Below are 22,446 nucleotides of genomic sequence, written 5' to 3'. Positions count from 1 at the left end.
CTTCAAAGCTTTATCAACAATGCTTTAGTTAATCCAGAACGAATTCTCTCTAGACGTCAATGGAAACATACAGTTAAAACTATTGTTTCATTGAAAGATACCTCATTATGGTCAGCACGAACTCTGTCAGACGAGGATTTTAGTCTATTTAGAATTTTGCAACCGCGTGTAAGTAGAGCAACAGTGTATGATATATTTGACTTAAACTGTTATAAACATATTCGCATGTTTATTGCAAAACTGTGGTGCAAAAGGCCAGTTTATTTCCGACCTGTTCATCGTCAACAACACAAAACATATAAAATATCAAATATGTCAACATGTATGAGCTAAGTAAGAAACGAAATGTCTGATATAGCTCAATTCCTGATTATTTTGCACAAAAGCATACCTATTACTGATTAATATGATATTTCTTTTCATCTAAACGCATATGAATAAACTTGCTTCAGGCGAAAGTACTTATTTTTATACAGACTTGAAGGAATAACCAAACAGTAAGCAGCGTTCGACACTTGCGGTGCCCCAGGTTGGCCGATGACATATCAACTCCCATTGGGGGACACCAGAGCCTTCGAGTCATGTATCGTGACGGGACACCATAACTTGTCTGGAAGTTAGATATGAAGCCAACAAACATGTTAAGTTCAGTTGGCACAATCGAAAAATACATTTGATTTGAAAATTATTTACAAAATGACGTAATATGGTGCACACCGTTGGCTTTGTTTACCGTCTTCTTTGATGTATTTGATCTAGATTCTAATCATTTGTAATTAATTATTTATACATTGGATAAAATTAGTTTTGGCTACACTAGATTTTAACCTCTCAAGCATCCAAAATGTTGGTGCATTTACCAAAACATGCAAACTGTATTGTGTGTATCGTCGTTCAATGAGGTCCCGCATATTGTATAAAAAAACATAACTACAACCGAAATATACAACTGTAAGTTTAACCGGTGAAACTATTTATTTAAACACTCACAAACATGATACATAGAAAATCAAAATTATGCTTTAGCAATTCTTCTGTTTACATGGTAAATCATAATTTATAATTGTTATCAACAAAATTCAAGAAAGTAGCAATTAAAAATATTTCAAGACAATACAAAACATTGTGTTGTTATTATAATAACACTTTTCAAAACAGTTCTCAACTTATTATAAAGAGTAATTCCTAGTTAATTAAAAAGCTAAATTGTAACAAAATCTGTATATAAATTTATAGTTACGATATAATCTGCCATGTATCAATAAAAGATATATAAACAAACACGCAACAATGAGAACTCACTTCCGAATTGGTGTAATTTGCCCTTGAGTGGTCAATTACATACTCGAATATGCTCACGCAGATGTTTGTGAACGAAATTGTATTACCATTGCAAAGTTGGCGCTTCTTACATGTAAATCATATCACCCAATCAAAATAAAAAAGAGGATTTCTTGATCAGGTTATAGGAATCAAGATACATTCGAGAAAGAACTAACCAAATTAAGAGCATGCCAATTGTCATAGCAATAACTGACTATGTTATATTATGGAACGAGAGACGATTTCAATTAAATTTTGATTTAAATACCATTGTATGTTTATTATAATTTTACTTAAATTTTAAATATAATTCTAATTTGATTAAATTTGCTTGATTTGGTAATTTTAATTATATCTAAATTATTTTCATTTTTATTTATTTTTAATCAAATTTAATTTTAAGTTAAGCCTGTTGCGTATTCTATGTTTTCAAACACATCATTCGTTTAGCCCTTACTTACACATATAATTTAGAAGAAAACAAAGTCAAATTGTCTTTTGATTTTAACTTTTTAACTAGTGGTGTCCGGTCAGGATCTTAGGCAAATATAGTTAGTGTCGATCCCTGCGTAAATTTGGTTCGGGAAGGTCTTCCCCAACCAGTATGTCATCATCGACAACAGACCTGGGTTTAACCGGACGCGCATCAGATGTGTGGGTCCCTGAAAAATGGGAACTTTGACTTACTGGATAAAGGTTGAGGAGGTAAGTGATTTAAAGGGGTTCTGACATTGTTCACCACGAATCACAACCGATGTAAACAAAGAATTAAGTGACGTCAAGTTAAGTTTGAGGCTTACATCATTTAAATAAATAAAAAAATAAAATAATAATAATAATAATAATAGTAATAATAATAATAATAATAATAATAATAATAATAATAATAATAATAATAATGATAATAATAATAATAATAATAATAAAAATAATAATCATAATAATAGGAAGAAGAAGAAGAAGAAGAAGAAGAAGAAGAAGAAGAAGAAGAAGAAGAAGAAGAAGAAGAAGACGAAGAAGAATGTAACACATTATGGCTTAAATACAGTGTCAACTATAAAACATAATATTTTCAATATAGCATTCTTAAACAAAACATAATGACATACAGCATTACACAATTCACACTTGTACAGATACTATTATTCAAATATCATTAAAAACGATAAACAACAAGTCATCTAAAGCATGAATAAATAATTCATCATGTTAGACAAAGGTACACAATCCACGTATGTATACTATCATTCAAATAGCAAAAAGGATAAAAATAAATCATATGAAGCATTATTGAATAATAAACCAAGTTAAACACATGTATAATTTCGGTGAATATCAAGCACTTATAAACAAACACCCAACACATATTACAATAATTGAGAAATATACTAATGAATATAACGTTTTGATATTTTAGAATATATTCACTCGGATTTCAAGTATTTTCAAGTGTTTAAATGTTTATTCAAAAGGAAAGTTTTATACTTAAATGTGAACATTGCCATTTTAAATCATTAAAATACAAGCAAATCTAAAATATTTCACACGCGTAGAAGCACAAAATAGCATAATCTATTATAGGCTTAGACATATATTTTCAAATCATTTCTGTCAAAATGTTATTCAGAAATCAACGTTACTAAATTGTTTGTTTACATCGGTTGTGACCCTTTGTGACCATGTGAGAACACTTTAAGACACCTGATTCCTCACCCTGTGATATGAGTGGCGTCATCGAAAACATGATTTATTTTAAAACCTGCTTTAATTTATAGTCCCTAAAACTCACATTGTTTCACGATACCGCTAACTACAAATAACAATAAAACCTTGAATCTTGTAACACAATATGCTTGTTCTTTTTAACTTCTGGGGTCGTCCCTGAAGTTTTCATTTTATTAATGTTCTTGAGTTTATACATTTATTGTTTTAGCTCGATATTAAGTGAGGTATAAGTTCACATGATTTGGTGAAAGGCGAACAGCATGGGCCAGTTTTATTAAAAATTGTACGAACTAGACCCTAAATCTACGATCACGTCATACGAACTTACGTTCGAAGATTTCTGCGACCTTTAATTTAACGCGTTTGTGCAGTATTTCGATCGAACACGTACGTAATCAATCTTTAAAAGGAGATGGAAACCGACGAAATGTAAGCAAACCGTAGATGTGAGTACCCTTAATTAATCAATGTCTTGTGGGTTGATCTTCTTTGCTATTCGAAAAATACATTTTAACAGCCTTTTCTGTGTTTCAATGCACTTCAATGTTATGACACATCATGATAATTGTCAACAATTTTCTTAATAAGACATTTACTGTGTATATTATTGCGTTAACAGGTTAAAATAATACGCATACTTGTCGGTATTATTACGTTCGTTGATAAATTGAGCAAATCTGGGTAAAAGAAAATGTTTTAGAAAGTACATATTATTCGATTTTTTCTCAGAAATATTTAAACACACTAAAATATGTTGTAATTAACCATTCTATATACTAGGCAAATGCCTCTTTTCATTACTAAATCAGTACGGCTAATGTTAATTGCCTCTACAGTAGCCTTGGTTTACTATTGATCAATGACATATACATATACAAGTAATGTAATGAGGTATGTTCTATGTGTATACTTGTGATATTATTAATTATAAGTTCTTTTCATTTCAGGCAATCTTTCGAAAGATAAACTCTAACATTCATCTGAGATGCAATCTTGCGAATCTTGAAAAGCTTTTGGTATCACTATAAAGCTCAGCAAATCATTATTTGAACTATTGCATATACTATGCATACCATAATAAAACGTGTTCGAAATAACAAATTAAATTGCCATTAAATAATGTATGAAAATAGGATATAAGTAATGGCTATTGCTTCTCGCCATCTATCTATTTTTACCAATAGATGTTAATCCTAATTAATACAAAATATCACTGATCGGTGCAGGCATTTAATTTTAATTTGAAGTTTGACACAGTATTTAAATTATAAAGTGAGTAAGCTTATATAAAATTTACAAATATTATTAGAAATAGCAATTGAACAAAATGGACGACTTTTTCTTTTTTGTTTACAAATAAATTTCTCTTTGAAGGAGAAAAGTAAATACATATATGCGTCTTTTACTTTACAGGTGCCCATTATACATAGTACTTCTTTGCCCGCGAGCAAGATACATCAACTGACCTGTAAACTCATTTTCCCACTTAGGGATCAAACCCATTCCCTCCTTAGCAGGAGGAAGTCAGACAAACGCCTTTTATACTAGACTACACTCACTCTAGCTCTATGACTGATCATGATGTAAAAATAAATTCATTTTTTGTCATATGAAATAAATTATTAGAATTGTTTGTTATTTTAATTTATAGATATCCGAAAAACAATTAGATAATTAAAGAATAACTTTAAATTAACATAAAATGAATTTTGGTTAAAAATTAGTTATATAAAATTGTTAAGAATCCGTTTTTCTTTTATTAATAATACGAAATGGTTTTGAAATAATGAGATGCATGTAATATAGTTTTTTTTATATTACACACAACATTCTAGTATGTATAAATGCTGATAAATGCAACCTTTTTCTCCAAGTTGTATTTAACAATGCATATACTGCATTGTTCAACTATGTATACAGGCATTTTAAAATTGAGATATTGCAAGGCTCTTGTTTGTTTTTTGTTTTTTTGTTTTTGTGTTCTATGTCTTTAGCGTGTGCAATAAAACAGGGTTCATGTTAAAACTTTTGACTACTGAGCTTGTTTCTGTAGTTTTTCACATAAGTATTGTATTAAAAAATGCACTCATGACCTATGCAAATTGTTTAAAAATAAAAACATATGAAATATTTCAAACATTTTATTCATATTAAGTTAGTTTGACAAATATTTTAAATAAACAAATACCAATAGACAAACACAAAATTGTCATAGAACATAAGCTTAAAGGTCTCGTTCACGTTTTAGTGTCAAACATCAAAGAAAAAAATCCTTTCATTTTGAAATATGCACAAAAAGATGATAATATTCAAGTTTGAGCTTTATTGTTAACATTTATCTTTGAATGTGACAAAAAAAACATTTTCCGAAAAAAACATTGAAAAATGGAATGACCTAAGGCTTGAATTCACAAAATTCTGCTCAAAAGTATATCTGCCAGTTGCTGTTTGGTGTTTGTTTATAAAAGTCATGATATATTACTCAATTTAAATAAAGATTTAAAAAAAAACATGTTGCAAACATAAAACAGTAGTGGACCAGATGAAATGTTGGAACTATATATTATCTCTTAAAACTATAAAGACACCTTTAAAAGTGCAGATTCTCATTAAATATTTGAGTGTTAAGTACTACTTTATTTCGGTTGTTTTTGTAATCAAAAACTGTTGTCTCCCCTCTGCACATTTTCTCAAAATGGTTACCATGTGGCAAGAAATATCAAATCCTTCAAGATGTTCAAGAGATATAGAGCGGACCCGAAATTTAGTTATACAACTATTGACCTGTTAACTTTGACATAGAACCAAGCTGGTTGTAACATGCGCTCTGCACATCCTCTCAATTTCTTGAACATTTTTTGCGAGTGATTTCAAATAATTCGAGCGGTTCAAGAAATACGCTGCGGCCACAATTTGTGACAGACAGACGGACATACAACTTGACAAAAAACAAATTTTTCAATTTATGAAGGAGATATAATTAGTCAAATGGTTCCAGGGAAGAAATAATCGAAAATAATTTATAAAAAGTAAAGAAAAACATGCTACAAATGGTCATCATGTACACTAAATTTAGAGGCTTCAGGTGAGCTTAAGGAAACGCCTCATCATGCACAAAAAATAACATTGACACAGACGTTTCTACTAAACAATGGAGCGAGTAGCTGAGTTCTTGAATGACATACCAGTGCTGGTTGGTTTTGAAATATTTATCCCTTCTTCGTATGATATATCAAGCAAGTATAAAGATGGTCTTTTCTTCCTGTATAGAGCCGAAATAAATGTCAATTCTAAAAATCAAGTTAAAACTATTTACAAAGTTGAAATGATGTTAAAGATTGCTTAGATCGCTGCAAGATTAAACTGAAACATTTTCTGCTGAAGGCGGTTTAACTCAAGCATAGTCCTTAAATATATGATGTTGGCATACACAGTTTTGTGAATTCTGTCCTTGAAAATTCTGTGGTTGCCTCAAGTAATACGATCAAACAAGGTTTAGATGAATTTTGTAGAGAATGGCATGTCTCTTTCTGCAGCTTTCAATCTAGGTTCTGAATTATTTGTAAGATGGCCACGGGTCACTGAAACCAAAATCATAAGTTATTATTCAAGAGCAAAAAGGAAACAATGATGAAATAAAATTTTAAGTAAACATTTAAAACGAAATCATTTTAACATTCACATATTTTTTCACAGAGCCACTTTTTTTGTAAAATTGGTATAAACGTCTGTAGCTGCGAGGTATTGTCTTAGCCTCAGATAAGTCCGGCCAGTTCTCCTTTAAAGAATCCTAGTCATTCCAACCACAATCTTAATCTGGTCACCCCCATCATAACCAGCCCCAATATCGAACTTGACCTGTATCTTCTGATGTTACACCTGTGTACCAAAAATTGTTCAAATCTGTCTAGCCTTTCATGAGTTATCGTCCGGAAACCGTTTTTCTATATTTAGTAACAGTGACCTTGACCTTGGCCACACCAGCCCCAATATCGAACTTGACCTGTATCTTCTGATGTTACACCTGTGTACCAAAAATTATTCAAATCTGTCAAGCCTTTCATGATTTATCGTCCGGAAACCGTTTTTCTATTTTTAGTAACAGTGACCTTTACCTTGGCCCCACCAGCCCCAATATCGAACTTGACCTGTATCTTCTGATGTTACACCTGTGTACCAAAAATTGTTCAAATCTGTCAAGCCTTTCATGAGTTATCGTCTGGAAACCGTTTTTCTATTTTTAGTAACAGTGACCTTGACCTTCGGCCCACCAGACCCAATATCAAACATGACCTATATCTTCTGATGTTACACCTGTGTACCAAACTGTATCTTCTGATGTTACACCTGTGTACCAAAAATTGTTCAAATCTGTCTAGCCTTTCATGAGTTATCGTCCGGACCCGTTTTTCTATTTTTAGTAACAATGACCTTGACATTGGCCCCACCAGCCCAAATATCGAACTTGACCTGTATCTTCTGATGTTACACCTATGTACCAAAAATTGTTCAAATCTGTCTAGCCTTTCATGAGTTATCGTCTGGAAACCGTTTTTCTATTTTTAGTAACAGTGACCTTGACCTTGGCCCCACCAGCCCCAATATCGAACTTGACCTGTATCTTCTGATGTTACACCTGTGTACCAAAAATTGTTCAAATCTGTCAAGCCTTTCATGAGTTATCGTCCGGAAACCGTTTTTCTATTTTTAGTAACAATGACCTTGACCTTGGCCCCACCAGCCCCAATATCGAACTTGACCTGTATCTTCTGATGTTTCACTTGTGTACCAAAAATTGTTCAAATCTGTCTAGCCTTTCATGAGTTATCGTCCGGAAACCGTTTTTCTATTTTTAGTAACAGTGACCTTGACCTTGGCCCCACCAGCCCCAATATCGAACTTGATCTGTATCTTCTGATGTTACACCTGTGTACCAAAAATTGTTCAAATCTGTCAAGCCTTTCATGAGTTATCGTCCGGAAACCGTTTTTCTATTTTTAGTAACAATGACCTTGACCTTGGCCCCACCAGCCCCAATATCGAACTTGACCTGTATCTTCTGATGTTACACTTGTGTACCAAAAAAATTTCAAATCTGTCTAGCCTTTCATGAGTTATCGTCCGGAAACCATGAAAACCGACAGACCGACCGACAGACAGACAGACCGACCGACCGACCGACCGACCGACCGACCGACCGACCGACCGACTGACCGACAAGCTCACTCCTATATACCCCCTCAAACTTCGTTTGTGGGGGTATAATAATAAAACGGACGAGTATGGTATCGTCCGTTACTGGTACCTACCTTGTTGATAAGTCCAAGAGAGCCATGACAACGGGACAGCGGGAGCCAAAAGCGGGGTTTCATGCAAGGAGCATGCTTGCTGTAGAAGGTAAAAGCCACTTTCTAGGACGAATATACGGGTTATGCAGATATCTTAAGGAAAGATAAAACCCCAAATAAACCTTTGTAAATTGGTATCTTTAAGAAAGATGGAAATTACCACAGCTCGTTTGTTTCACTTAAAAAATGTAAAAAAGCACATAACCTGAGTAAGATGTTTTGATAGTATTTCAGACTCAGATTCCAGCATTGGAATCACAAGTATCTCATGAAATGCATCGAAATAATAGCATTTTGTTTTTTGTTAAAACATTTGACAGATCGGGAGAGGTTGCGACCCCTTAGTATTCAGTGAAAACAGCATTGTAACGAAATGTTTATTTACTCACCGATAGAAGATGCCACAGAATCGCCGTCTGTCGTAAAATTTGCAGTTGGTTTAGTTAAAATACTCCAAAGCAAAGTAAAGATCACCACTTAAAATTGTTTAGCTTTAGCGGCGGCCATTTATTCACGAAAATCTTAAGACACCCTAAAAGCTTTCGTAGAAATTGCGTATATCTACAAAAACAGTGCTTTTTCAGAAAAAAAAACAAACTGTAATACAGTCAGAGATACTTCGTACGAACTTCGTACGCAATAAACACTTAGTACTATGTTTAATAAACGAGCGCTGATACCACTAGATCACATTTTTTTGGTTTAATTGTTTTACAACTTAACTCGGTACACTAACAAAATCACGATCTATAAATAGTATTTTTTGTTCTAATTGTTTCTACCCCTGTGGTGTTCTGTCTTGGTGCTACCACCCCCGTCCTTAATGGTATCATCTTTATCTGAAACAGTCGGAAAATAATCTAATATTAAACAAATCAGTATGAGCGGTTCCAAGATTTGATTGCAGACGTATTAAAATATTCAGTAAGATATATTTGATATTGTTTGCCCCCAATCCATCACACTCCCACGAAATAACCTTAATATTATTTAATGGTTAATCAATGTATGTTCACAAGATGTGTCCGAATATCTTTCTTTTAACTGTTCCTTTGTGTTCATGCGTTGCTGTACTCTTATTGATGCCCATATGAGCCGAGTTCTTGATTTACCAGATTCTGTTTAAATTTAAGACTACAATTTTGTCCAACAGAGTTTGCATCAGTAAAATGAAATACTTACACGTAAATGGGGCTTTGCGTGGAGTATTTATGCCTCGAGTGGTTGCTGCACTGCTGAAAACACAATATGACTTAGTCAAACACTACATTTCAACCATCCAATGTTCACGACTGAAGAGATGCATGCATTTTTATACAAATAAGGATTTCCCCAAAAAGCAAAATTAATGTATTGTCTCAAGGAATTTTCTGTAGCATTAGTTGATAAGATTTTTGTACGTTATAAGGGTTTATGATCATATTTGAACTGACGTCGACAAATACTGTTGTTGACTAAAATAAGGCATATAAATATATTAATATATAATTTTGTCATACATTAATGTAAGAGTTTTTATGATTTAGGTAAAGCAGGTCATTCCTGAAAAGATAGAGGATGTTTTGGAAAAATAACAGTATATGTATATCTTTATTAATGTGCTTTTGTTTCATGCTTGAATTAGTTTTGCATACTTAATTACTATTAAAACACTGTCAGCTCTAATGTATACTTTTTAACTTTTCTCTCTCCAAGCAACATCAGATTGTTTGGTCCCTAAAAAAATGTGAACGTTGACTAGCACGAAATGTTTGTTGTCGTCTGAAACATGCTGAAGAACTGCTTAATTTAACACTCCATGAACATCAGATAGTTTTTATTTTACTTCACTTAACACGAAAAGAAATGCAATCTTGAAACACTTATCACAATGTGCACGGTGGAATGAGTTTTCGTTGATGGGTTTTATTTATATGTATTAAATCAGTTCAGTTCGATTGTCAGCCATCAATTGGCTAAAATGAATCATTTTCGGGTCCGTTTTCATGGATTGTAACCTGGACCGGTATTCGTTATAAGTCGTATATATATTGAATATATGAACGATGTAGCTTTATATTCAGATAAACTTAAGTTGTATATTGAATGGCACCATAGTCAATAGGTGTCCTTATAAAAGAAGCCAAAATAAAGTATAGCTCGATCATCTTGAACACTTATATCACAAAACACCATTTTAACAAACATATATCCCATACAGAATTTAGTATAATAAGTTTATCACGGTATTAATGTTATACTTTTTAAAAGTGTACATTGTCTAAACGCATATGGTTCTTTAATCCTTTTTGTTGCAAGATTATTATGGTTTTTCACGAACCATTTTGATGCAAACATGTCTCCGAATTGTTTTCGTCTCATGTGCCTTTGTGTTCAAGCCTTTGTACCTTATTATGTACACTGGTACCCAAATGGGCATAATCCTTGTTTAAAACTGAAACCTTCAAACTGATAAGGACATCCAAAAAAATCTGCATCAGTAAATAAAACAAACCTTATAGCGTTACTAGCGGTCATCTCTTTAAGCCAATTTGTTTTCCGTGGTTGCTGAACTGTTAATAACCTAATACGACTAGGTTAAAAACTATATTTCAACTTTCAGACAAAATGTATACGCGTTTAGATGGGTTCATGATAAAATTATAACTTTTTCCCACGTGTTTGCTCCGATAAAACTTAAACATATATTGTCTAAATGTGTATATATCTATATAAAGTTTATTTGGCTTTCATGAGTAGTGTCAAAAGCATGATTAAGTCTGGTTTATATACATGCCGAAAAAGTAAGTAGTTTTCCTGAGAATTGTATTAAATTTCATTATTAATCAACTATTACGTATTTGACGAGATACAGAGACAATTGCCGTATCAATACAAGACAAATGAAGACAATATATGCCAGAACTCGCTCTATATCGACCAAACTCGGCCAATATTGACAAAACTCGCCTAATATGAGTTTCATCCGCTTTGATTGGCTACAAATCTCGCTTAATATAGGATTTGAGAAATGAGCCATTTTCATTGGCTGTCGAAACTCACCTAATATGAGAAATAAGCTGGAAATTAATTTTAAAGGTAGCCATTTTGTTTTTCATTTCCGACTGTTGAAAATTTGGTGCTTCGTATAAACCTATTTGGCATACTTGAACCTATTGAACGATTGAACCACTTTGTACGGTTTGATATTACAGTTGTATTTAACCCGTTCGTGGATTTTACGACTATTATGATTATGTACGCCGACAAAATGGACGACGAAGGTGAAACATTTGACGTGTTGGCAAACGATTTACAAAATTAAGACGAAAAGACATGCTTTCTTACAATGTACAGTGCTTTATTCATAAGTATGTGCAATGTCACTATAAGGATGCATGTCAAAATCAGCAAAGTCCAGTCTAGAAAAGCAGACACCATGTATTAATAAGGGATAAATACGGCTTCAATGTGAACTAAAGGTAAGTTATAAGAATGTTTTTAGCAAAAACGGTAATAGTAAATTAAGAAATTCTTCTTAGTTAGGTGATTTCATATTGGCCCAGTTATTTGTCCTCGGTCAGCTGTATTTGCCTTCGCCCTTCGCCACTGCTTCAAGTATGCCTTTGTGTTTCACTATTTGAAACTTCTCGATATAAGCTACTATCAAAACACATTTAGCTTTTATGTATACCGTGTGGCCTTTTCATTTCCGTTCTTTGCAGAAGGACCAGGCTGAGCACCCGACCGAGATCTCTTCGGGACTTCAGCGGATACGTCGGACCCTGAAAAATATAACCTTGACTAACATGATATGTCTGATGTCCTCTCAACTCCATGCAAATCGGTTGTTTTATCATTACAGATCTGAATACAAATAGCAATAACACGTGGATAATTCAGCACAATGTGCATGATGAAAGGATGTTTTTAGTTAACATACTTATTTAAGTCAGTTCGTGTGTAGGCCATCAACAAGCTGATAAGAATTACTTTTGGGTCTGTTTTTTAAACACATTCTGGATTAAACTGTTACCTACCTTTTCTTTTCTTGCCCCTCTCGTGCCCTGACGCAGATTTCCCTTCGTTATCGGAACGACCTTGATGATAAAAAACAGTTACAAAAAAACTTTCAGTGGGTGCGGAAAAATATGAAAATAAACAAAGCACTCGGGAGTGGTTCCGGGATTTGACGTAAGGGAGGGCATTCCCTTGGACCGTAGCCCTCAACTTTAGAATATAAATTTTGACCAGGGATTTAGAAGATCGAACGATTACAAATGGTTTTAGATTTTTAACTTGGTATTTCAATTTGCCATACCAACCACAAAACATCCTCACAATGAGCGAGTGAGAGTTCATAAAAGTAGCTTATATTATTTAATTTCTCTTCAATGTCCATTGCAAAGCCCATGCTATAAACAGATGTGTGTTAAAACCCGGCAGGTTTTAGAAAATGAATCACATTTGACTAACGTTTAGATATGAAATAGACATTATCTTTGACAAATAATAAACATACTCCCACATATAATTAAATGATAAGTAAATTAATATCAGTTTTCATGTTATAATAGTAAAATACCCAGTTTTGTGTGATGCCCAGTGTGTGTGGGATCCCTAGTTGTTGTAAAAATATTCGTGGTTTTCATGAATCAAGTTAAAGCATATATGTATCCAAATATCATTCTTTTAATTGTGTTGAAATACTTGCGTTCCTTTGTATTCTTGTTTTTCTTACGTTGTTATTAAATCAGATCCATATATAGAAAATCTGCATCAGTACAATAACATACTTACTAGTACGATTAGAAAGGTCACCTCGTTTGGAATGTTTTTCCATGGTTGAAAAACAGCTTAAATCCAACCTCAATAGATTAAAGACTATATTTTAACAAGCAATTTACACGATTGAGTAAATGTTAAATAGGAAAATAAATAACGATTTTCCAAAAAGCTATATTTACGTGATGTCAGCAATATCATATGATGTCGCAATGAGATAACGATATCATGAGCTGATAACATGCATGTGCGTTTATATGGAAGGACATTGAAGCAAAAGATACATATTGCGTTCTGACTGGTTCATCCTGCTTTCTTACTTGTACTTTCGTCTCATTGCATCATGAATTAGTTATCCGAGTATCTGCATCGCGAGCTTGGTGAAAGTTTACTTTTTTCTCTCCATTATAATTGTGTTTCAGCTATCTTTTAAGTCGTACTGTCTTTATACATTTGTAGCTTACTTGCTTACTTTCTTTGCTGGCTTATTTTTTTTAATCGTAAACATGAATAACAAATCCCAGCAAGAATCAGGAAGAATACCACGTAGCCATACGCCTACAATACGCTTACAATGTCGGTCATTTCCGTGAGTTTCTAAAAATAGATTTCAAAAATCGTAACAACTCAGCCATCTCCGGCAAAATTCCGAACTTTCGCCCAGACGAACTGTGTGGCTTGTTACGAAGGTTTTCGTACATTATATTTATTTTAAACAATAAGTTTAAGATGCACATATTTTCAATTGTATGCATCGTAATGTAAATAGTTTTATGTTAAATCGCGGCTAAACTGGGTTAGGAGTGCTCTTTGCGGGTGGAGCTGTGGATGGTGGCATATTGATGTTGACACAATTAATTGTTCAATCTAACATAGGGTTATCAAATATATATTTTAATATTTAAAATATCCAATCAAGTTCCATTTCTTGCAATACATTTTTGATATATAAAAAAGTAAAAATTACGGGATAATTGCCAAATTATAAACAATAAAGCATATTAACTTATGAAAATCCCTAAAACTGGTTCAAACAATAAATGTGGTAATCTTAAGTATATTTCTTTCAATGTCCTCTCGCAGGTTTTAAACGATGGACAGATTTGACCGTCAGAGATGACACATCCGAAGGAGTCATAAACCAATATCGCGCAATGCACCATTCAAATTATTATAAAAAAATGACGATTTGCAGTTTTGCCACTTGAGTCTAAACTCAAACATGAGACTGTTCGTAATCATGGCACAAGAGGGTCTTAAAAGCCAGAAATGAACACAATGGTTTGTTTCTTCTAAAACGATAATTAAATGTCGAACGAGCGGGCTGACACAGGGCTACCAAATACATCTTTTAGTATGTTGAAGGAAGTTTGTGATTGAATATTTAAAATGATAATATAACAAAATTATCAAAACACGCGTCAATTAAGGATGTCCACGTAAAGTGATGATTACAAACTCGTGAAAAATTACACGTGTATCCAATGCTATATGTATCCGTAAAACTCCCTTAACCGTCAGACATAAACTCTTAAGAATTATTATCACGATACAAGGAGCCGACTCTTTAAAACCTTACATGTTGCAAGAACGGAGAACATATTTTGTTCATTATGGCTGACATGAGAGATTCTCCACGAGAAGCTGCTTCGTATCAGAGAAAGGTTAGTTATTTAGTGTCTTTTTTCTTTTTATTCTTTATAGTTAATGTTTTGCTTTGTCTTTTTAAATACATGAACAGAACAGAAAAGCTTAATTTCGCTTATATCAATAGTGTGCTGAATAGCATCATATGTGTTCCTCACTTTATTAACTTAAGTATGCTATTTGCTATGAAGATACCGCAACCGTCTTTGCAAATTTGATTCAATAAATTCTAAGTTAATCCAAACAAGAGACAGCTCATAGTTTACTTTTAAACGTAATCAAAATAACATGAATAAGTTTTAATAAGGTACATTGAATGGTGTGTAAGTTAAATCAACATAAATAAAAATGAATGATAAAATGAAAGAAAAATATTCATCATTTCTTTTAAAAACCTTCAAAGTTTCTAAGAATGAAGAAAATAATTCACCGCGAGCTATAGCCGCCTAAATATCCCATCTAGTTTTTAAATATGATAATTTTTTAAGCTCGTCGAACAAAAGCCACAAGTCAAACGACGACACCCGGCAAGAATTAACATAATGACTGTTCACATAATATGAAATTATATACCTACATGTATTTCTCATTCCATTGTGTGACTTTTGTAGGTAAACAAGTCCCTAGTTGAGCGTGAACGCCGTGAACTCCTTATCGCGGACATCATTCGACAAAAGGTACGGCCCGACATGACATGTTTGAAGTGTGATTCTATCACAGTGATCAAACAATCTTACATTTCACAGTTTCTATTTCAAATACACAAAGTCATGATTAAATAACGTAGCTTACTGTTAGTGTTACATCATTTACATTTGTTATCTACTTCAATTCCATTTCAGTCAGCCGAAAAACTTTGTATGCGTCCAATTTATTTACATTGCTAATTACTGTAATTAGCATCAAAAATAGTAAATGGAAACAGATGACTTAACCTCATGCATGGAGGAGTCGGGCACGTGTACCATTAGAACACTTGACTAAACCTCATGCATGGAGGAGTCGAGCACGTGTACCATTAGAACACTTGACTTAACCTCATACATGGAGGAGTCGGGCACATGTACCTTTCGAACACTTGACTTAACATCAAGCATGGAGGAGTCGGGCACGTGTACCATTATAACACTTGACTTAACCTCATACATGGAGGAGTCGGGCACATGTACCATTAGAACACATGACTTAACATCAAGCACGGAGGAGTTGGGCACGTGTACCTTTCGAACACTTGACTTAACATCAAGCATGGAGGAGTCGGGCACGTGTACCATTATAACACTTGACTTGACATCATGCATGGAGGAGTCGTGCCCGTGTACCATAAGAACACTTGACTTAACCTCATGCATGGAAGAGTTGGGCCTTGTACCATTAGAACACTTGACTTAGCCTCATGCATGGAGGAGTTGGGCACGTGTACCATCAGAAGACTTGACTTAAAATGATGCATGAAGGAGTTGGGCACGTGTGTCATTAGAATACTTGACTTTACCTCATGCATGGTGGAGTCGGGCACGTGTAGCATTATAATGCTTGACTTAACATCACGCATGGAGGAGTCGGGCACGTGTACCATTATAACACTTGACTTAGCCTCATGCATAGAGGATTCGGGCGCGTGTACCGTTAGAACACTTGACTTAACATCATGCATGGGGAGAGTCGGGCATGCAAACCATTAGAGCACTTCAATTAAAATCATGCAATTGGCGAGTCGTGTATGTAAGCCGTTAGAGCATTTCAATTAAGATCATGCATGGGGAAAGTCCTACATGATAACCGTTAGAGCACTTCAATTAAGATAATGAATGGGGCGAGTCGTGTATGGAAACAGTTAGAGCACTTAAATTAAGATCATGCATGGAGTGAGTCGTGTATGTAAACCGTTAGAGCAGTTCAATTAAAATCATGCATGGGGTGAGTCGTGTATTGAAACCGTAAGAGTACTTAAATTAAGATAATGCATGGTGTGAGTCGTGTTTGAAAACCGTTAGAGCACTTAAATTAAGATCATGCATGGAATGAGACGTGTATTTAAACCGTTATAACAATTCAATTAAGATCATGCATGGGGTGAGTCGTGTATGTTAACCGTTAGAGCACTTCAATAACGATCCTGCATGGAGTGAGTCGTGTATGTAAACCGTTAGAGCACTTCAATAACGATCATGCATAGAGGAGTCGTGTATGTAAACCGATAGAGCACTTCAATAACGATCCTGCATGGAGTGAGTATTGTATGTAAACCGTTAGAGCACTTCAATAACGATCATGCATGGAGTGAGTCGTGTATGTAAACCGTTAGAGCACTTCAATAACGATCATGCATGGGGTGAGTCGTGTATGTAAACCGTTAGAGCACTTCAATAACGATCATGCATTGGGTGAGTCGTGTATGTAAACCGTTAGAGCACTTCAATAACGGTCATGCACGGAGGAGTCGTGTATGTAAACCGTTAGAGCACTTCAATAACGATCATGCATGGAGTGAGTCTTGTATGTTTACCATTAGAGCACTTCAATAACGATCATGCATGGGGTGAGTCGTGTATGTAAACCGTTAGAGCACTTCAATAACGATCATGCATGGGGTGAGTCGTGTATGTAAACCGTTAGAGCACTTCAATAACGATCATGCACGGGGTGAGTCGTGTATGTTCACCGTTAGAGCACTTCAATAACGATCATGCATGGGGTGAGTTGTGTAAGTGAACCGTTAGAGCACTTCAATTAAGATCATGCATTGGGTGAGTCGTGTATGTAAACCGTTAGAGCACTTTAATTTAAACATGCATGGAGTGAGTCGTGTATGTTAACCGTTAGAGCACTTCAATAACGATCATGCATTGGATGAGTCGTGTATGTGAACTTTTAGAGCAATTCAATTAAGATCATGCATGGGGTAAGCCATGTATGTTAAACGTTAGAGCACTTCTATTAAGATCATGCATGGAATGAGTCGTTTATGTAAACCATAAGAGCACTTCAATTAAGATCATGCATGGAGTGAGTCGTGTATGTTAACCATTAGAGCACTTCAATAACTATCATGCATGGAGTGAGTCTAGTATATAAACTGTAACAGCACTTTAATAACGATCATGCATGGGTTGAGTTGTGAATGTTAACCGTTAGAGCACTTCAATAACGATCGTGCATGGGGTGAGTCGTGTATATAAACCGTTAGAGCACTTCAATAACGATCCTGCATGGAGTGAGTCGTGTATGTAAACCGTTAGAGCACTTCAATAACGATCATGCATGGAAGAGTCGTGTATGTAAACCGTTAGAGCACTTCAATAACGATCATGCATGGAGTGAGTCTTGTATGTAAACCGTTAGAGCACTTCAATAACGATCATGCATGAAGTGAGTCGTGTATGTAAACCGTAAGAGCACTTTAATAACGATCATGCATGGGGTGAGTCGTGTATGTAAACCGTTAGAGCACTTCAATAACGATCATGCATGGAGTGAGTCGTGTATGTAAACCATAAGAGCACTTCAATTAAGATCATGCATGGAGTGAGTCGTGTATGTAAACCGTTAGAGCACTTCAATAACGATCATGCATGTGATGAGTCGTGTATGTAAACCGTTAGAGCACTTCAATAACGATCATGCATGGAGGAGTCTTGTATGTAAACCGTTAGAGCACTTCAATAGCGACCATGCATGGAGTGAGTCGTGTATGTAAACCGTTAGAGCACTTCAATAACGATCATGCATGGAGTGAGTCGTGTATGTACACCATTAGAGCACTTCAATAACGATCATGCATGGGGTATATCGTGTATGTAAACCGTTAGAGCACTTCAATAACGATCATGCATGGGGTGAGTAGTGTATGTAAACCATAAGAGCACTTCAATTAAGATCATGCATGGAGTGAGTTGTGAATGTAAACCATAAGAATACTTCTATTAAGATCATGCATGGAGTGAGTCGTGTATGTAAACCATAAGAGCACTTTAATTAAGATTATGCATGGAGTGAGTTGTGTATGTAAACCGTTAGAGCACTTCAATTAAGATCATGCATGGAGTGAGTCGTGTATGTAAACCGTTAGAGCACTTCAATAACGATCATGCATGGAGTGAGTCGTGTATGTAAACCGTTAGAGCACTTCAATAACGATCATGCATGGTGGAGTCGTGTATGTAAACCGTTAGAGCACTTCAATAACGATCATGCATGGAGTGAGTATTGTATGTAAACCGTTAGAGCACTTCAATAACGATCATGCATGGAGTGAGTCGTGTATGTAAACCGTTAAAGCACTTTAATAACGATCATGCAAGGGGTGAGTCGTGTATGTAAACCGTTAGAGCACTTCAATAACGATCATGCATGGGGTGATTCTAGTATGTAAACCGTTAGAGCACTTCAATAACGATCATGCATGGGGTGAGTCGTGTATGTAAACCATAAGAGCACTTCAATAACAATCATGCATGGGTTGAGTCGTGTATGTAAACCGTTAGAGCACTTCAATAACGGTCATGCATGGGGTGAGTCGTGTATGTAAACCGTTAGAGCACTTCAATAATTGTCATGCACGGAGGAGTCGTGTATGTAAACCGTTAGAGCACTTCAATAAACGATCATGCATGGGGTGAGTCGTGTATGTAAACCGTTAGAGCACTTCAATAACGATCATGCATGGGGTGAGTCGCGTATGTAAACCGTTAGAGCACTTCAATAACGGTCATGCATGGGGTGAGTCGTGTATGTAAACCGTTAGAGCACATCAATAGCGATCATGCACGGGGTGAGTCGTGTATGTTCACCGTTAGAGCACTTCAATAACGATCATGCATGGGGTGAGTTGTGTAAGTGAACCGTTAGAGCACTTCAATTAAGATCATGCATTGGGTGAGTCGTGTATGTAAACCGTTAGAGCACTTTAATTTAAACATGCATGGAGTGAGTCGTGTATGTTAACCATTAGAGCTTTTAAAAACGATGATGCATTGGGTGAGTCGTGTATGTGAACCGTTAGAGCATTTCAATTAAGATCATGCATGGAGTGAGTCGTGTATGTCAACCGTTAGAGCACTTCAATTAGGATCATGCATGGAGTGAGTCGTGTATGTAAACCATAATAGCACTTCAATTAAGATCATGCATAGAGTGAGTTGTGTATGTTAACCATTAGAGCACTTAAATAACGATCATCCATGGGGTGAGTCTAGTATGTAAACTGTAACAGCACTTTAATAACGATCATGCATGGGTTGAATCGTGTATGTAAACCGTTAGAGCACTTCAATAATGATCATGCATGGGGTGAGTCGTGTATGTAAACCGTTAGAGCAGTTTAATAACGATCCAGCATGGAGTGAGTCGTGTATGTAAACCGTTAGAGCACTTCAATAACGATCATGCATGTGGTGAGTCGTGTATGTAAACCGTTAGAGCACTTCAATAACGATCATGCATGGAGTGAGTCGTGTATGTAAACCGTTAGAGCACTTCAATAACGATCATGCATGGAGCGAGTCGTGTATGTAAACCGTTAGAGCACTTTAATAACGATCATGCATGGGATGAGTCTAGTATGTAAACCGTTAGAGCACTTCAATAACGATATTGCATGGGGTGAGTCGTGTATGTAAACCATAAGAGCACTTCAATAACAATCATGCATGGGGTGAGTCGTGTATGTAAACCGTTAGAGCACTTCAATAACGATCATGCATGGGGTGAGTCGTGTATGTAAACCGTTAGAGCACTTCAATAACGGTCATGCATGGAGTGAGTCGTGTATGTAAACCGTTAGAGCACTTCAATAAAGATAATGCATGGAGCGAGTCGTGTATGTAAACCGTTAGAGCACTTTAATAACGATCATGCATGGGGTGAGTCGTGTATGTAAACCGTTAGAGCACTTCAATAACGATCATGCATGGAGTGAGTCGTGTATGTAAACCGTTAGAGCATTTCAAAAACGGTCATGCACGGAGGAGTCGTGTATGTAAACCGTTAGAGCACTTCAATAACGATCATGCATGGAGTGAGTCGTGTATGTAAACCATTAGAGCACTTCAATAACGATCATGCATGGGGTGAGTCGTGTATGTAAACCGTTAGAGCACTTCAATAACGATCATGCATGGGGTGAGTCGTATATGTAAACCGTTAGAGCACTTCAATAACGATCATGCATGGGGTGAGTCGTGTATGTTCACCGTTAGAGCACTTCAATAACGATCATGCATGGGGTGAGTCGTGTATGTGAACCGTTAGAGCACTTCAATTAAGATCATGCATGGGGTGAGTCGTGTATGTAAACCGTTAGAGCACTTTAATTAAAACATGCATGGAGTGAGTCTTGTATGTTAACCGCTAGAGCACTTCAATAACGATCATGCATTGGGTGAGTCGTGTATGTGAACTTTTAGAGCACTTCAATTAAGATCATGCATGGGGTGAGTCGTGTATGTTAACCGTTAGAGCACTTCCATTAAGATCATGCATGGAGTGAGTCGTTTATGTAAACCATACGAGCACTTCAATTAAGATCATGCATGGAGTGAGTTGTGTATGTTAACCATTAGAGCACTTCAATAACGATCATGCATGGGGTGAGTCTAGTATGTAAACTGTAACAGCACTTCAATAACGATCATGCATGGGTTGAGTCGTGTATGTAAACCGTTAGAGCACTTCAATAACGATCATGCATGGGGTGAGTCGTGTATGTAAACCGTTAGAGCACTTCAATAACGATCATGCATGGAGTGAGTCGTGTATGTAAACCGTTAGAGCACTTCAATAACGATCATGCATGGTGGAGTCGTGTATGTAAACCGTTAGAGCACTTCAATAACGATCATGCATGGAGTGAGTCTTGTATGTAAACCGTTAGAGCACTTCAATAACGATCATGCATGGAGTGAGTCGTGTATGTAAACCGTTAGAGCACTTCAATAACGATCATGCATGGAGTGAGTCGTGTATGTAAACCGTTAGAGCACTTCAATAACGATCATGCATGGGGTGAGTCGTGTATGTAAACCGTTAGAGCACTTCAATAACGATCATGCATGGGGTGAGTCGTGTATGTAAACCATAAGAGCACTTCAATTAAGATCATGCATGGAGTGAGTTGTGTATGTAAACCATTAGAACACTTCTATTAAGATCATGCATGTGGTGAGTCGTGTATGTAAACCTTTTGAGCACTTCAATAACGATCATGCATGGGGTGAGTCGTGCATGTAAAGCGTTAGAGCACTTCAATTAAGATTATGCATCAGGATTCCGTACGTCAACCATTCAAGCACTCCACGTTAGATTTTTCATAGAAAGAGTCGGGCACGCAAACAATTGGAGCACTTATTATCATCAATGAGTAGAGACGGGCACGAATACCATTAAAGAATTTCACTTAGATCATGCCTGGAGAGTGTCGGGCACATAGAGCACAAGAGCACTTCACTTAAGAATATGCATATAGAGAGTCGTACACGTACACCGTTTGATCACTCTATTTAAGATCATGCATGTGGTCTTCGGACATATTAACATTATACCACTTTACTTCTTATCATATCACTGTTTTTTTTTAAAGAAGTCGTAACTAAGACATTTTCCTAAATACATTTACATTTGTGTATGAAACGTTTTTAGT

The 22,446-nt window shown here is 35.6% G+C and overlaps 1 protein-coding gene across 1 annotated transcript; it reads right to left on the bottom strand.

Annotated features, from left to right (window-relative positions):
* Nucleotides 1-1,778: 1,778 nt before the first annotated feature.
* On the bottom strand, nucleotides 1,779-13,318 carry LOC128218707 (uncharacterized). Its single transcript, XM_052926384.1, has 6 exons — nucleotides 13,176-13,318; nucleotides 12,416-12,475; nucleotides 12,070-12,160; nucleotides 9,579-9,631; nucleotides 9,179-9,235; nucleotides 1,779-1,985 (listed from the first exon to the last, which is right to left on the bottom strand). Exons 1-6 carry the CDS (start codon nucleotides 13,216-13,218, stop codon nucleotides 1,876-1,878), a joined length of 414 nt encoding a protein of 137 aa, XP_052782344.1. The 5' UTR covers nucleotides 13,219-13,318; the 3' UTR covers nucleotides 1,779-1,875.
* Nucleotides 13,319-22,446: the final 9,128 nt, after the last annotated feature.

The sequence above is a fragment of the Mya arenaria genome, chromosome 15, assembly GCF_026914265.1.
Source record: "Mya arenaria isolate MELC-2E11 chromosome 15, ASM2691426v1".
NCBI lineage: Eukaryota > Metazoa > Mollusca > Bivalvia > Myida > Myidae > Mya > Mya arenaria.
The sequence above is the reverse complement of the archived record's forward strand: the minus strand, read 5'-3'. Positions and strand labels throughout refer to the sequence as shown.

Excerpts from the sequence above, each read along its gene's own strand:
- LOC128218707 (XM_052926384.1), bottom strand. The coding sequence starts at position 13,218 with ATGGAAAAACATTCCAAACGAGGTGACCTTTCTAATCGTACTA. Across the intron at positions 9,236-9,578 it reads ACGCAAAGCCCCATTTACGT|ATAAAGATGATACCATTAAG; the intron begins GTAAGTATTTCA and ends CGACTGTTTCAG. Across the intron at positions 1,986-9,178 it reads CAAGACAGAACACCACAGGG|GGACCCACACATCTGATGCG; the intron begins GTAGAAACAATT and ends CCCATTTTTCAG.